The 14002-nt window shown below is 40.6% G+C and overlaps 1 protein-coding gene across 2 annotated transcripts; it reads right to left on the bottom strand.

Moving 5' to 3' along the window:
* Window positions 1-1688: 1688 nt before the first annotated feature.
* Taf9b (TATA-box binding protein associated factor 9b) lies at window positions 1689-8776 on the bottom strand. 2 transcript variants are annotated; one of them, XM_027433014.2, is made up of 7 exons: window positions 8632-8776; window positions 8001-8082; window positions 7554-7690; window positions 7343-7477; window positions 6308-6383; window positions 4562-4672; window positions 1689-3537 (listed from the first exon to the last, which is right to left on the bottom strand). In XM_027433014.2, the coding sequence occupies exons 1-7, from the start codon at window positions 8680-8682 to the stop codon at window positions 3344-3346; spliced, it is 786 nt and encodes a 261-aa protein (XP_027288815.1). In that variant the 5' UTR covers window positions 8683-8776; the 3' UTR covers window positions 1689-3343. The 2 variants fall into 2 exon arrangements, with proteins under 2 accessions (XP_027288815.1, XP_027288814.1); XM_027433013.2 differs by lacking the exon at window positions 4562-4672 and having other exon boundaries at window positions 8632-8765.
* Window positions 8777-14002: the final 5226 nt, after the last annotated feature.

Below are 14002 nucleotides of genomic sequence, written 5' to 3'. Positions count from 1 at the left end.
ATCCTAGTACATACTCAGTTCCATACCAACCAAGGCTACAAAGTGAGACCCTACAGCATCAGACCCTGGTTTGAGGAGCAGGAATTTTAGTTCGGTCTTGGTGGGGAGGCTCAGGTGTAGCAAGTCAACATTACTGTGCACTAGAAGTGTAGCTAACTGATCCCCCTTGCCACACACACTACCTTTGCGTCAATACTTTTATTGCAAGTGCACAGAACCTGAAAGAACTAAATAACAATCCATGCATTTAGTACTTTAGGCTATAATTGACAGCATCACTTATCAATTTTTCATTGTATCTTATAAGTACTTTGAGACTTTTCTGAGATTTTCTATTTACAAAGCTCTTTCAATTTTTTGACTTTATTATGTACATCTGTGCCCATGTGTGCAGTGCCTGTGGAGGTTAGAAGAGGTTGTTGGAGGAATGTTTGTGAGGTGCCATGTAGGTGCTGGGGGATCCAATCAGGGTCCTGGAAAAGCAGCCCCTATTTAGATTTTTTTTTTGTTTTTCCAGACAGGGTTTCTCTATAGATTTGGAGCCTATCCTGGAACTCGCTGTATAGACCAGGCTGGCCTCTAACTCACAGGGATCTGCCTCCTGAGTGCTGGGATTAAAGGGGAGAGCCACCAACACCAGGCTCCCTATTTAGATTTTTAATACAGAGAATGCATAGGGAAACTAGTTTAAAAGAAAAGGTAGCCTGGCAAGTAACCAAATAATAGTTTTATACCACTATGTACTTAAGACACAGTGGAGGGAATGAATATAAGATAGGACTTTTTTATGGTTTAAGCAGTGGCTTTTTTAAAAAGTTTTATTTCCATGTATATCTGCACACCAAAAGACGATACCAGATCTCATAATGGATGGTTGTGAGCCACCATGTGGTTGCTGAGAATCGAACTCAGGTCCTCTGAGCCATCTCTCCAGCCCATAAGATAGAATTTTTGTCCTGAAGGAATTAAACGTAATGAAAGAAGACAGCTAGGAATTCCTGTATGTGAATTAGAATAAGAATGTCTAAAAGGCTGATTTTAAATAGTAAAATCACTTTCAATTCCCTAATATATATCCACAATAACTGCCATGCTATAAATGAAGAATTCAATTTTTTTTTGTGTGTGTGAGCTGTATCATGACAAGAATTTTACACTATTCAGGCTAGCCTCAAACTTACTGATCCTGATCCAGCCAGAGCCTCCTGAGTGCTGGAACTGTAGGTATGCATCACCACTCCCAGCTTAAATTTACTCATTAGCTCATGTGTTTCCTGCTTTTCCAATACCCAATTTTGATTCCATGTAATCAGAAAGGGTGTACAGTGAGAAGTCCCCTTCCTACCTGTCTACTGGCTTCACTCCTGAAATGCACCCTTCCTAAGACCAGTTTTAGTTTAGTTCAGAGCTCTATATACAAATTCTCAAAGAGCATCTTCAGTTTCTAAGATTTAAACCCATCTTTGATTTTCATGAGCCAAATGCCAATTCCCTGTGAAAGCCAGCTGTCCCCTGATGCCACATCAGTAGATCTGAATTGCTATACTGTTGCCTTACTCACTTTTCTTGAATCTCTTCAGTCAGAAAAGAAATGTTACTGATAAACTTAATTATTTTTATTAATAACCTTGGAACAAATACATTACCATTTACTTCACATAGCTTTTACAATCTTGAACTTTTTCACACACACACACACACACACACACACACACACACACACACACACACACACACCAGCTAAAGCCTCACAACATCCCTGTGAGGTAGGCAGGGTCGGTGTTACTTCCCTATTACTAGTGAGGACAAGGCTGAGAGGTAAAGTAAGGTCACATGGTTCGTAATGAAACTAGTACTAGAACCTAGGCCGCCTGCTATTCTGCCTCCCTGAGAACATTCAAGTAGTGACATCCCTGCTATATAATGCACATTTCTCTTATATTGATCAGATCAACTTTCCCTAACATTCCTAAACATTCAAACGGACATTTCTGTCTTGTTACTATACTATGTTTCATGTGCGAAACACCACCCTATACTGATACTTTTGATGACCCATGGCTATAAATCTAAATAATGTGAAGGTTTTGGAAAGTTTTATATTTTTCCAGTGTTGGCTATGTGGAACTTAAATTAACCAAACAGTATGCTCTCCAGAAAGCTTAGCAGTCTTTCCCAGTGAGTCTTATAGGTATGCATAAAAGCAAAATAGTGTTTAGAAACATGGTTGGGAAATTTCTGTAGGGCATGTGTAAATGCAGTCAGGTGACACTAATCTGTTTTCCCTGTTGGCCTGATGGGGAAGGACAAACATTGGAATCCACTTTCAGGCTTGATCCCATGTGTGACACCCTCACCAACAAGCTAGACAGATGATCTGAATGAAACCAATAGACTTGTCCAAGCAGTAGTAAACAAAGCATATACAAAGACACTTGCTCTTCAGTGGTTTGTTTAGGTCCAGTGTAAATTGCTTACTAGGCAGCTTTTACATTATAATGTGTCTGTTAAATTATAAACATGAAAGTTGGTGAAGCTATCAACTTAGAAGGCAACTGAATGTAACTGATAGGAAACTGCCTGTCAATGAGTAAAGTTTAACAGGCATGACAGGCAAGGGCCAAGACCCAACTTCTCTGTTACGGAAAATGCAGACACTCAGGTTCAAATGAACTACAGAACGCCAGGCATTTTACAAATTCCAGTTGCAATCTTAAATTTAAGTGCAATGCGGCTGGTGACATTGCTTAGTTCCTCAACCTGAATTCACAGGAATAAAAACATGTTTCTTTACCTGTATCAAAAAAATGCTATGTGACTTAAGGCGATGAGAGGTGGGAACAGAAAACAAATGGGATCTGGATAAGGAGCTGAGGTGGGGCATTAGAAAAGACCAAACCCCAAATACATGCAATATGGATTCAGCCCCCTTCTGAATCCACTGTTTCAAAAAAAAAGTTCAGTAAATTGAGGGATTTGGTCAAAAAATGACAATGTGAACAGGTCATCTAACAAAAGAAAGTCATCTTTAGATGTAAATGAGATCAGGATACTGAAATCCAAGTGCTGCTGTCAGTGACATATGGCACAAAACTGCTTCTAAAAATAGAATTGCCATGGTGATACTCAACACTAACGAAGCAGTCTAGAGACAAGTACTTGTATATTTGAAGCCTACTGAGAAAACATTTGTACTCATAACAAAAACTACCAGGTGTGACTAAAGTGAAAAATATTGCCACTACATTTCTACGATAAAACTTACGAAGACCTAGGCTGTTCAGTACACCATATGGGCCCAAACGCACTAAGATTTTAATGCATGTAGAACAGACTTTATTCCTTACATAGTATCATCATCATCGTCATCATCATCATCATCATCATCATCATCATCATCATCATGCTTCCTCTTCAGTGGGTTTGAGTCACTGGCTGTGTTCTGTGAGGAAACCATGCTGGTGGTAATGAGAATATTTTTGGACCCAATCATTGAAGGATTAATCAGAACATTTTGGACTGCAGTAGTCGCAGGAGCTAAAAACAGAAGAAAACCCCCACAGGTCAATTACCCATAATCCAAAATAGACAAGAAAAGAGAATGTAATTTTTATACAAGTTTCAATAGCAGAGCACATAACTGCATCATAGACGAAATACAAGTAATTACTAAGAGTGGGATTTAATCTTTAAACATTTTTAGTTTAAATTTGCTAGTAGTGATATTTATCAGATATAAGAATGTTTGGATCTATGTATATATAGATAAGTATGCCTAAACCTATCTATTGCAAAGTTAACAGAATCTTGTTTAATTTTTAATTACCCAAATTTCTAATTAGCTTTCAGTGCACTAGATTCATGCAGAAGGCCTGGAGACATGCTTCTTTTGTAGGGCATTTTTTCAAAATAATTGCACTTAGTTACTTCTCTGTGTATATGTGCAGGTGTGTGTGAAACAAGGAACACATGACAACGTTGGGGGGCAGTTCTCTTTACAATATGTGGGTCCTGGGGATTGAGCCCAGGTCATCAGGCTTGGTGGTAAATGCCCTTATCCACCGAGCAATCTTGCTGGCACCATCTTGCTGGCCCAACTTTTATCAAAGTTGTTTCTTGTATGGAGATAGTTTTAAAAGACATGCAATCTAAACACACACATAAGTAAATTGCTATGTCAGCAGTCTTTACTTTATGCCAATCACAGCTGCCACCTATGAAGTGAATATAGGCACATTTTCATTCACATTTACCATGGGTTCATGCACATTCTTCACTAAGTGGTAGCATTTTCTTCAATTTTTACTCAAAGTGCTTTTCCCTGGACACCTTTGATCTGTGAACTCCAATTTCTTTTAGTGTATAGTATTTTAGTATTTGATGAGCACACTCCACATGCCACCCTCCTGAAATGTTACATATATGTAAAACTTCCGCTAATGGTGGGGACCTTGTTTGAAGCTCTACCTGTCACCTCTCTGATGTGACACTACAATAATACAAACTGTCCTATAATTGAAAATTACTCATGAATTCTGTCCCTGCTTCCATATCACATTACCTGGTTTGGCAGGTGTGGACTGAGAAGGTGGAATCTGCACTGCAAATCTTTGGCTTGTCACTGACACTGGAGCTGGAACTTTATTTGGGACAGATACTGCTTGTGGGGCTGCTGTAGTTACAATGAACAGATCATATCAGTTAGATGACTTATATTTATATTCTATACTCCATAGCTTACAGGAATACACCTTCAAAGTATAGAGGGCTGATGGGAGATGAGAAAATGTCAGTAGAAATGAGGGCAGAGTAATTTACAAAATTTACAATGGGTATTCTTATATAATCTCTCTCTTGGGAATTTTTCCCCTCACTTTAGTGTGTTTACTGTGCTAAAAAAGTGCAAGTTTGCTTAATTTTGAAGATTACATCTTTAAGAGAAATTCTGAATTAAGATTTATATTCTAGGTGTTACATGCTAAGGAATGTAGAACAAATGTTTAGTAATGTAAAAGGCAACTGGTAACTGAAATTTGCTTACTTGCCTGTTACATGTAACTGATAACTACATCCTGCTGTTTCATGTGCAGTGGCACATACCTGTAGCTAGTCAAGAGGCAGAGCCTGGCAGAACTCTTGAGTTTAGAAGTTCAATGCAAGCCTGAGCTACATAGCGAGATAACTTTCAAAAAAAAAAAAAAAGAAAAAAGCAAAAATCTGATATTCACTTAATGTGAATACACAGGTAAGTAGTACATGACTGAAAAGTTATACAGATTTTACATACAAATTTCTGCTCACCTGAGGGTATGTGCAGGGTATTAGAGCTACACACTGAACAACAGTTTTAAAATGCTGACATGTAAATTTATATACTGAGAATACAGAGATGCTTCACACCTCTAAAATCAAATGCTAGCTAGGCAGTATTCCTCAACTGTAATCTGAATGCTCAAAGGCTGGAGGATAAAGACTTTTAAGATTATCCTGCATTACAGATTAAGACCCAGCATTTAAAAAAATTAATCATTCTTATACTAGAAGTGTAATGACACTGGAAAGACTCAAATTAAAAGCAGCAAGAGCCATGAAATTAGTACAAGTGAAAAAAGAAGAGGATTTTTTCCCTGCAAAACATGAAAAATCAGAAAACATGAAAAAAATCAGAAAGCTTGTTTTTTTTTAATTGTTACAAATAATGGTTCCTAAACACCATTCACTAAAAAGAACTAAGGGTCTTTGGAAAAGTGGTTGATTCCAAAAGCTGGAAAAGAATATAAGACAGGCTTTGACCATTGTATGTCAGAAATGTACACAGTATGATGGAGAGCTATTAAATTCATTATGGGACACACCTTGAGGGTTCTCACTGACCAGTATAAGATAATTACTATGATTTTCTGTTTTGAAATGGAGTCTTTCTATGTCACCCAGGATGGTCCTTGTACTGTTTTTTAAAAGATAAGTATTAAAACCTGTTTTTAAGATCCTTGAGCTTTCTATAGATTTTAAACTTCTTTGAACCTGTACTCAATTTATGGAGTTTCGATTAAGTTGGCATGGGTGTGCTTGGTGACTCGAAGCATAAAAGGTCTAAGTGTTTCTAGAATCACAGTTTATAACAGTAAGAGTTGGGCCAATGCCATTTGGGATCAGTCTTTGTGGGTTTTTTTTTTCATTGAGTAAAATTATCATTGGCAACATACCAGAGTTTCTGACTCTCATTTTGACTTGGGTTATGGTTCAAAAGCAAATGCTGAGACGATGTTTTCACTGTCCAGAAATGCCAGTTCCCTCTTTAACTTACCTACAGTAGGAGTAGTAGGTCTGCTACTGACAGCACCAACACTTAATCTAGGAACTAGTCTTCCTTGGTTAGGTCCCTAGGGGATTTAAACACAAGTTAGTTTTAATGTTAAGATTTGACACCTAAACTTGATGAAGAGTGAAAGTATAACTTGATGTGAGTTAATAGTGCATGATCCAATGCAAAAATGTCTGTTTTAACTGTGTTTTCTTTTTCTTTTGGTCATGCTACTGAGGACTGAACTCTTCTATGATTTAAATCCAATATTTGGAGTTTTTGCATACATACATACACAGTTAAGACCCTATCTAATTCGGCAGAGTATTTAAGGTAGAGTCTTATGAATGGAGACAAATACAACTTAGTGTCTTAACTGTGCCTAAATGAAAACTGTCTCACAGCAGAGTTTCAAAGATATGGAGAGTTCCTTTCTCAGTGCTGAAAGAGCCTAAGGTCATTCATATGTCTGACAAAGGTCTACTTGCCGATGGCAATTTACCTCATCATTGCACCTCTCTCTCTCTCTCTCTCTCTCTCTCTCTCTCTCTCTCTCTCTCTCTCTCTCTCTCTCTCTCTCTCTCTCTCTCTCTCTCTCTCCTCTCTCTCTCTTCTCTCTCATACACACACACACACACACACAAAAAAAAAAAAAAAAAAAAAAACCTGTGGCAAAGTACAAAAACTGAGCTACTAGATCTGGGAATCAGTCCTAGCTCCATGAGCCCATGAGTTCAGGTCCAGTTGTATGATGAGAAAAGTTCCCACTGGGTTAGATGAAATAAAGTTTTTTCTAGCTCTGAAAATTAAAAAAAAAATTCTAAGGATCATTTTAACCTTTACTATGCTATCTACAGGAAGTTTGCTTTTTATAAGTTTGCCTATTCCACCTTTTAAAAGACATAAACCATAAACTGAAGCTTCCTTTTTTTGAGATAAGAGATTGGCTTAGCTCAGGATTGCCCTGAAGACATAAGGATGACCTTGATCTCCTGATCTTCCTGCCTGGGATTCCAGGAACAAGCCAGAAATTCTTACCTTTTTAATTAAGGACTTCAGCCTATAGTTTGGAGCTGTTAAGCAGTATCTATCAGGTGGCAGTCTAGGTCCTGCATATGGCTTAATCAGTGGCAAAGGAGTTTGATTTTTCTGCCTTGCAATATCTAGTAAAAACTAAAAGAAAAATCCTCATTAGAAATATGATTTTTAAAGTGTAAGTAAAAATAACTGCAAATAAATGTTTGCTTACATCTCTTGGGGGAGGAGAGGTAAAAGACTGGTCAGCCCGACACTGGATTGCCAATCTCACATCGTCTGCATCAACAGTAGGTTTCTTAGCATGACTTGAATAAATTTTTGCATCATCCAGAATCGTGGTCACATATCCTTTAAGAGCAAAATAATTTTTTATTACATGAAGACATTAATATATATTAAGACAAGAATCTTAGTATTTATGGCTCCTTGTTTTAAAAGGTTCCACTAGTTTCTGGAACATGTAAGACTTGATTTTAATAAATAATTGTCCTATTCACATGATACTTTATTTAAACAGACATGCTATATATAAATACTACTGTCCCTTAGCTTGAGCTCCTTAGTGCTTTACTCATCTCTAGATTGGTAACAGAATTTGGTTTAAAGTGCTACAATAAATGATCCTTTCTAATTCACAGTCAATTAAAAAGAAACTTACGGAAAGCAAATTCCAACATTTGATTTATAACCCTTGGCTCATACTCTGTGATTCCCATATCCTTCAGGATCTGTGCCATCACCTGTGGATTCAAATAAAAACAAAAAAAAGCAGATGCACAATGTGGTATATTTTTATGTTTGCTACAAAGTCCCAAACTGCTCCTCCTTGTACCTTCTGCACACACAAAATCAGTCATATGCTCTTGGTGAAAACTTATTTTAGCAAGGATGGAGTAAAGACACAAGGCCTGGACCAGGTTTCCAGGCAGAGGTAGGGGTGGGTCCAGCTGGCTGTCATTTTCGGATGTGACAGTGAGGGAAGCTAGCATCGGAACCCACGACGCTGTCAGGGCTCATAGACTGGGTGAAGAGAGGAGGTTTCAGACCTGGGGGACCGGGGGCGGTCCGGATCCAGCGAGACAAAAGCCCCCAGGCAGCCCGCGCCCCTCTGGAGGGGCTCCCCGGAGCGTGCACGGCGCCCCAGGGACCGGTGAACCCCACTACCCTTTCCCAGACACGTCGCCCAGCTGTAAATGACACGCAACCCCTTTTCTCCCCGCCAGGCGCTCAGTCGGGTCGGCCACACAGGGCACCTCCTGTGTGCCTGGCTTCCCTCCCCTCCCACTTACCAAGGCATCTCTAGGCGCGTTCTTGGGAGGCGCCATCTTGCTAGACTCCATTTTCTCCTGCGACTCTTCAACCAGGCTGAGAGAGCTGCAGGCTGATTCCTCCTCGCCCAGGCTCCACCCCTGTGGGGGATGGAAGGCGGGCCTAGACTGCTGCTCGCAGGCCTGGGCTTCTTCCCAGACGCTCGCCCCCACCTGCGTGGGCGTGGCTACCTCAGACTGGGGCAGCTCCAGGCTCTGTGATGGAGAGATACAGAGAAGTCGTCCTAGTAACGCATCCCTAGCTCTGCTCAGACCATTCTGATACCCCTTAATGACCACCTGTCCTTTCAGTTTCCTGGAATTCCCGCAGAGGCCCTTCCTCCATCTAGTCTTAAGGTGAACACGGCACAGACAAACTCAACAACACCTTACATCTGAATATCACATTAACAATGAATACATTTTTCTAAGCGTATTACCACATTTACCCGGGCCATACTGATACTGCAAAATTATTTGCTGCTTAGCTGACATTCAAATTTAATTAGGCATTCTGAAATCTCTCTTTTCTAAATCTCACAATCCCACCAGCGTTTCTTAACCTGTAAATACCAGATATTTACATTACGATTCATACAGTTCTGAAGTAGCAATGAAATAATTTTATGGAGATTCAATTTAATTAATATTTTTATTTAATGATTTAAATGTAATAATTTGAACATTTAATATATTTATATATTATATTTAACGTGTAAATATATAAAAATACAAATAATTATATAATATATAATTAAAATTTAATAATATTTAGTAAGTTTAATAATCACTACAACATGGGCAACAGTATTAAAGGGTCGAAGCCTTACGAAGGTTGAGAATCACTGAGATAGACAGTACTCTGCACAAGTAGGGCTTTGGTCAAGCCTACATAGGCACCTTCTTCCCTCTACCCTTCTCAAACTCCGAACAGTTCACTCCACTAAGGTCCAAATTGGGTCCTTTCTTGCCTCCCAGATTGCCCAGTCCCATGTTTTTCAGAATACGTTAGGCATAGGGAACAGCAAAGAAGAGGCCATAGCGGGTAAAGGCTCTTCCTATGAGACAAATTTGATGACCTGCCCTCCTCTACAAAATGCCCCTGGGCTTGAGCGCCATGATGTTCATGCCATGGCACCTATTCTCCCGACCTCCAGAATTAAAGACATCAGTTAACAGTCTCTAGTTTAAAAGGTGTCAAAGAGCCGAGCGTTGGTGGCGCATGCCTTTAATCCCAGCACTCGGGAGGCAGAGGTGGGCGGATCACTGTGAGTTCGAGACAAGCCTGGACTACAAGAGCTAGTTCCAGGACAGCCTCCAAAGCCACAGAGAAACCCTGTCTCGACCCCCCCCCCCAAAAAAAAAAGGTGTCAAAGAATCCTGTTCCTACTTGCATCAACTGTTCTATCTACCTTCCGCCTTTGAAATAGTTGCCCTGACCCCCTAGATCAGACACGACCTATCATCCTATCTTTCCTTTAGCCCCTTAAGTAGGAACAAGTCCTATCAGGGTGACCTTACGAAATTACATCACATCTCATCGTGTTTCGCTATTTAGTTCCAGAGCTGTGACGGTAAGAAACACCTTCACACCAACTGCGTGCTAAAATGGAACGAGGCCTCCTTCACTTCCGCACAACCGAAGGGAATCTCTTATGTATAACAAAAACTGTTTTACTTAAAATTCTCCGGTAGTACTCCCCCCGCCACACCTTAAACTTTAGGGGCTTTGACAACCTTTCATTTTGGGTAGAGAAGTTTACCTCATCAGACACCTCGATGATCTCGTCAAAATCAACCGATCTCCACACAGCCATTTTGAAATTTGATGGCACGCACTGCTTGCGCAGGCACGCACACGCTACTGCCCCCCGTCACGTCCGTGCCCCCCCTTAGCAACGTATTATTTCCGGTGGGAACCCTCATTATGTAGCGTCTTTTCCCCTTGCTTAGCACAGCTGACCAGTGTTCAAAACTAACAATGCCTACTCTTTTAAAATAAGTAAAAACTAATGAGTAGTTTGTACACAGTATATAACACTTAGAAAAAGAAAAGGCACTGTTTAATCTCCACAGTTTTTTTTTTTTTTTTTTTTTTTTTTCGAGACAGGGTTTCTCTGTGTAGCTTTGGAGCCTAACCTGGCACTCGCTCTGGAGACCAGGCTGGCCTCGAACTCACAGACGTCCACCTGCCTCTGCCTCCCGAATGCTGGGATTAAAGGCGTGCCACCAACACCCGGCTCACAGTTTTGTTTTTAAAACTTGTGTATGCAATATACAAGTAGTACCTTGTTTCTACCATCTTTTCCCAATGTACTTTATTATACTATTAGGGTGATTAGCCTTTAGAAAGACAACCCAGAACACAACTGTACTGCGTAGGAAATGCATAAGATAACATGTAAGAAGTATTCTAGAACACACAGTATTCTAATTGAAAATTAATGTTCATTTTAATTCTTTAATTTAGTCTTCTGTTGTATAACTGGTATTATCTACACAAAGCAATTTGTTACAACAAATAATAGCAACAGCTAATGGTAATTAATAGACTAGTAGATAAAAAATATGGGGCTATTTTTCAGTTTTGTCTTCTGTCAGCAATTTACTTCTTGGATACTTAAAATCTGTGAGTCATACTATTGTTTCCTCTTAATAAATATAAGTATAAAAAGGGAAATATAAACAAAATAACAAACAGCAATCACTAACCTATATTGAAAAGAAAATGAAATGTTCCTTGGTACATTTAGATTTTAAAAACATTTATTTTTCTGTGTATGTGTGTATGCCTGAGTGCATATATATGCACCATATGCATACAGGAGTTCAAGGAGGTCAGAAACCAGATCTCCTGGAACTGGAGTTAGAGAAGGGTGTAAGCCACCATGTGGGTGCTTGGAACTGAACCTGGCTGGTTCTTTTGCAAGAACAGTAAGCATTCTAGGCTGCTGAGCCAAAAATCTTTCTGTTTCTGTTCCAATACAGCTTTTGGGAGATTCTTCTTTTCTTTTCTTTTTTTTTTTTGCAGATTTTTTTTATTTGAATTAGAAACAAGATTGCTTTACAGAGAGTCTTCTTTTTCTATTGTGTATCTATAAAAGTTGTGTAGCAAGCTTTCTTGTTGGACTATCTTTGGACCACCAGCCTGAAAATAATGACCCAAGATTTATTATTAAATATGAAAGTTTGACCTTTACTTTAGGCTTGTCTCAACTAGCTATTATAACTTAAATTAAGAGAGGCATTGTTGATTTTTACACATAGAGCAAAGGATTACCAGTCTACAATCCACACTGCCAGAGGAGCTAGGAAACAAGGAGGACCCCAAGAGAAGATTGCATAGTCCCTCAAAGAAGGGGAGTGGGCCAAAGTGAGAGGGGGAGAGGAAGGAAGTGTGAAGGGGAGAAGGGGAGGGGAGGAGAACAAGAGGACTGAGACAGGGGAAGAATAGAGGAGGGCAAGAAAGGAGATGCCTTGATAGAGGGAGACAGTACAGGTTTGGAGAGAGGTTTGGCACAGGGGAAATGTTAGGGGATCCACAGGGATGACCCCAACTAAGAATCTAGTTAGCGGGGGATAGGCTGCCTTTGATGCACTTCCCCTATAATGAGATTGGTGTCTACCTTGGTTAACATTCCTAGAGCCTTCATCCAGTAGCTGTTCAAAGCAGAAACAGGCACCCACAGCTAAGCACTGAACCATACTCCTGGAACCCAGTTGTGGAGAGCGAGGAGGAATGAGCAAAGGAGCAAAGACAGTGCTAGAGAAACCTGCAGAAACAGTTGACCTGACCCACTGAGAGCATGGAGACCCTAGTCATAAAGCTGGGGAACCAGCATTGGACCAAACCAAGCCCTCTGAATGTCGGTGCCAGCTAGGAGGCCAAGACAGACTACGGGACTTCTAACAGTGGAGCCAGTCTTTATCCCTAGAGCACAAATGGACTTTGGGAACCCATTCCCTATGGAGGGATACTATTGCAGCCCAGATACAGCAAGGAGGGCCTAGGCCCTCCCCCAAATGATATGACAGACTTTGAAGGTCCCCTAGGGAGGGTCTCACTATTCCTGGGGAGGAGTTGGGGGATGGGTTGGGGGGTTTGGGGGGGACATGGGAGGATGGGAGGGCGAGGGAATGGAGGGATGGGTATGTAAATATGAGTGCCTCTAAAATAAAAAAGAGCAGAAAAAAGGCATTGCTGTAATTGGAATTTTTTGTTCCACCAGGTCCTGCTGCCTTTCTCAGTCCTCAAAAAACACACGACACTATATTAATTATTAAACTGTTGGCTTATGGCTAGGGTATCTTATTGGCTAGCTCTGTCTTATTAACCCATTTCTATAAATCTATGTATTTCCACGTGGTCTTATCTTACTGGAGAAGGGTCCGGATCTGTTACTCCTTTGGTGGCTACATGGAGTTTCCTCAAGGTCTCTCTCTGCCTACCTTTCCCAGAATTTTCCTCATCTCCTAGTTCCATCTACCTTCCTGCCTCTATTGGCCAAACAGTGTTTTATTCGTCAACCAATAAGAGAAACATATATACAGAAGCACATCCCCCACATCCTCCATCATCTCCTCTTTTCTGTCTAAATAAAAAGAAAGGTTTTAACTTTTTTTTCAGTCTTAAGTTTTTATTAAATATTGAATGTATAAAACTCAATGAGATTTTTTAATTTCTAGGATTTCTTTTTTATATTTATTTTTTTATCAGTTCGAATTAGGAACAAGCTTGCTTCACATGTCAATCCCCTTTCCCTTTCCCTCCCGTCCCCCAACCCCTCACCCCATCCCCCTCTACTCCCCAGGGAGGGTAGGGACCTCCATGGGGGCTCCACCAAAGTCTACCACATCATCCTGGGCGGGGCCTGGACCCTCCCCCATGTGTCCGGGTGAGAGAGCATCCCTTCATTTGGGATGGACTCTCAAATTCCCTTCTTACACCAGGGAAAAATACTGATCCACTACTAGGGGGCCCATACTGTGCCGAGGCCTCCTCATTGACACCACGTTCAGGGGTCTGGGCATTCCCGTGCTGGCCTCCCAGACAGCAGTCTGGGGTCCATGTGCTCCCCCTTGTTCAGGTTAGCTGTTTCTGGGGGTTTCACCAGTCTGGTCCCGACCCCTTTGATCTTCATTCATCCCTCTCTGCAACTGGGTTCCAGAGTTCAATTCAGTGTATAGCTGTGGGTGTCTGCCTCTGCTTCCATCAGCCACTGGATGAGGGCTCCTCATGCTCTCAATTAGCTCAGCAGATCCTGCCCCTTCCCATTCTCTGGGCTCCATGCATTTTTCTCTTAGAGTCCTTGTTTCCTAGTTCCCTTGGTGATGAGGATTGTAGGCTGGTAAT

The sequence above is a fragment of the Cricetulus griseus genome, chromosome X, assembly GCF_003668045.3.
Source record: "Cricetulus griseus strain 17A/GY chromosome X, alternate assembly CriGri-PICRH-1.0, whole genome shotgun sequence".
Lineage (NCBI taxonomy): Eukaryota > Metazoa > Chordata > Mammalia > Rodentia > Cricetidae > Cricetulus > Cricetulus griseus.
This window is presented reverse-complemented; position numbering and strand designations above follow the sequence as displayed.

Bases quoted from the DNA above. Each gene is read 5' to 3' on its own strand.
- Taf9b (XM_027433014.2), bottom strand. From the start codon at position 8,682: ATGGAGTCTAGCAAGATGGCGCCTCCCAAGAACGCGCCTAGAGATGCC. The intron at 8,083-8,631 runs GTAAGTGGGAGG...TTGAATCCACAG, and splicing joins ACGCGCCTAGAGATGCCTTG to GTGATGGCACAGATCCTGAA. The intron at 6,384-7,342 runs GTAAGAATTTCT...TAAATCCCCTAG, and splicing joins TGAAGTCCTTAATTAAAAAG to GGACCTAACCAAGGAAGACT.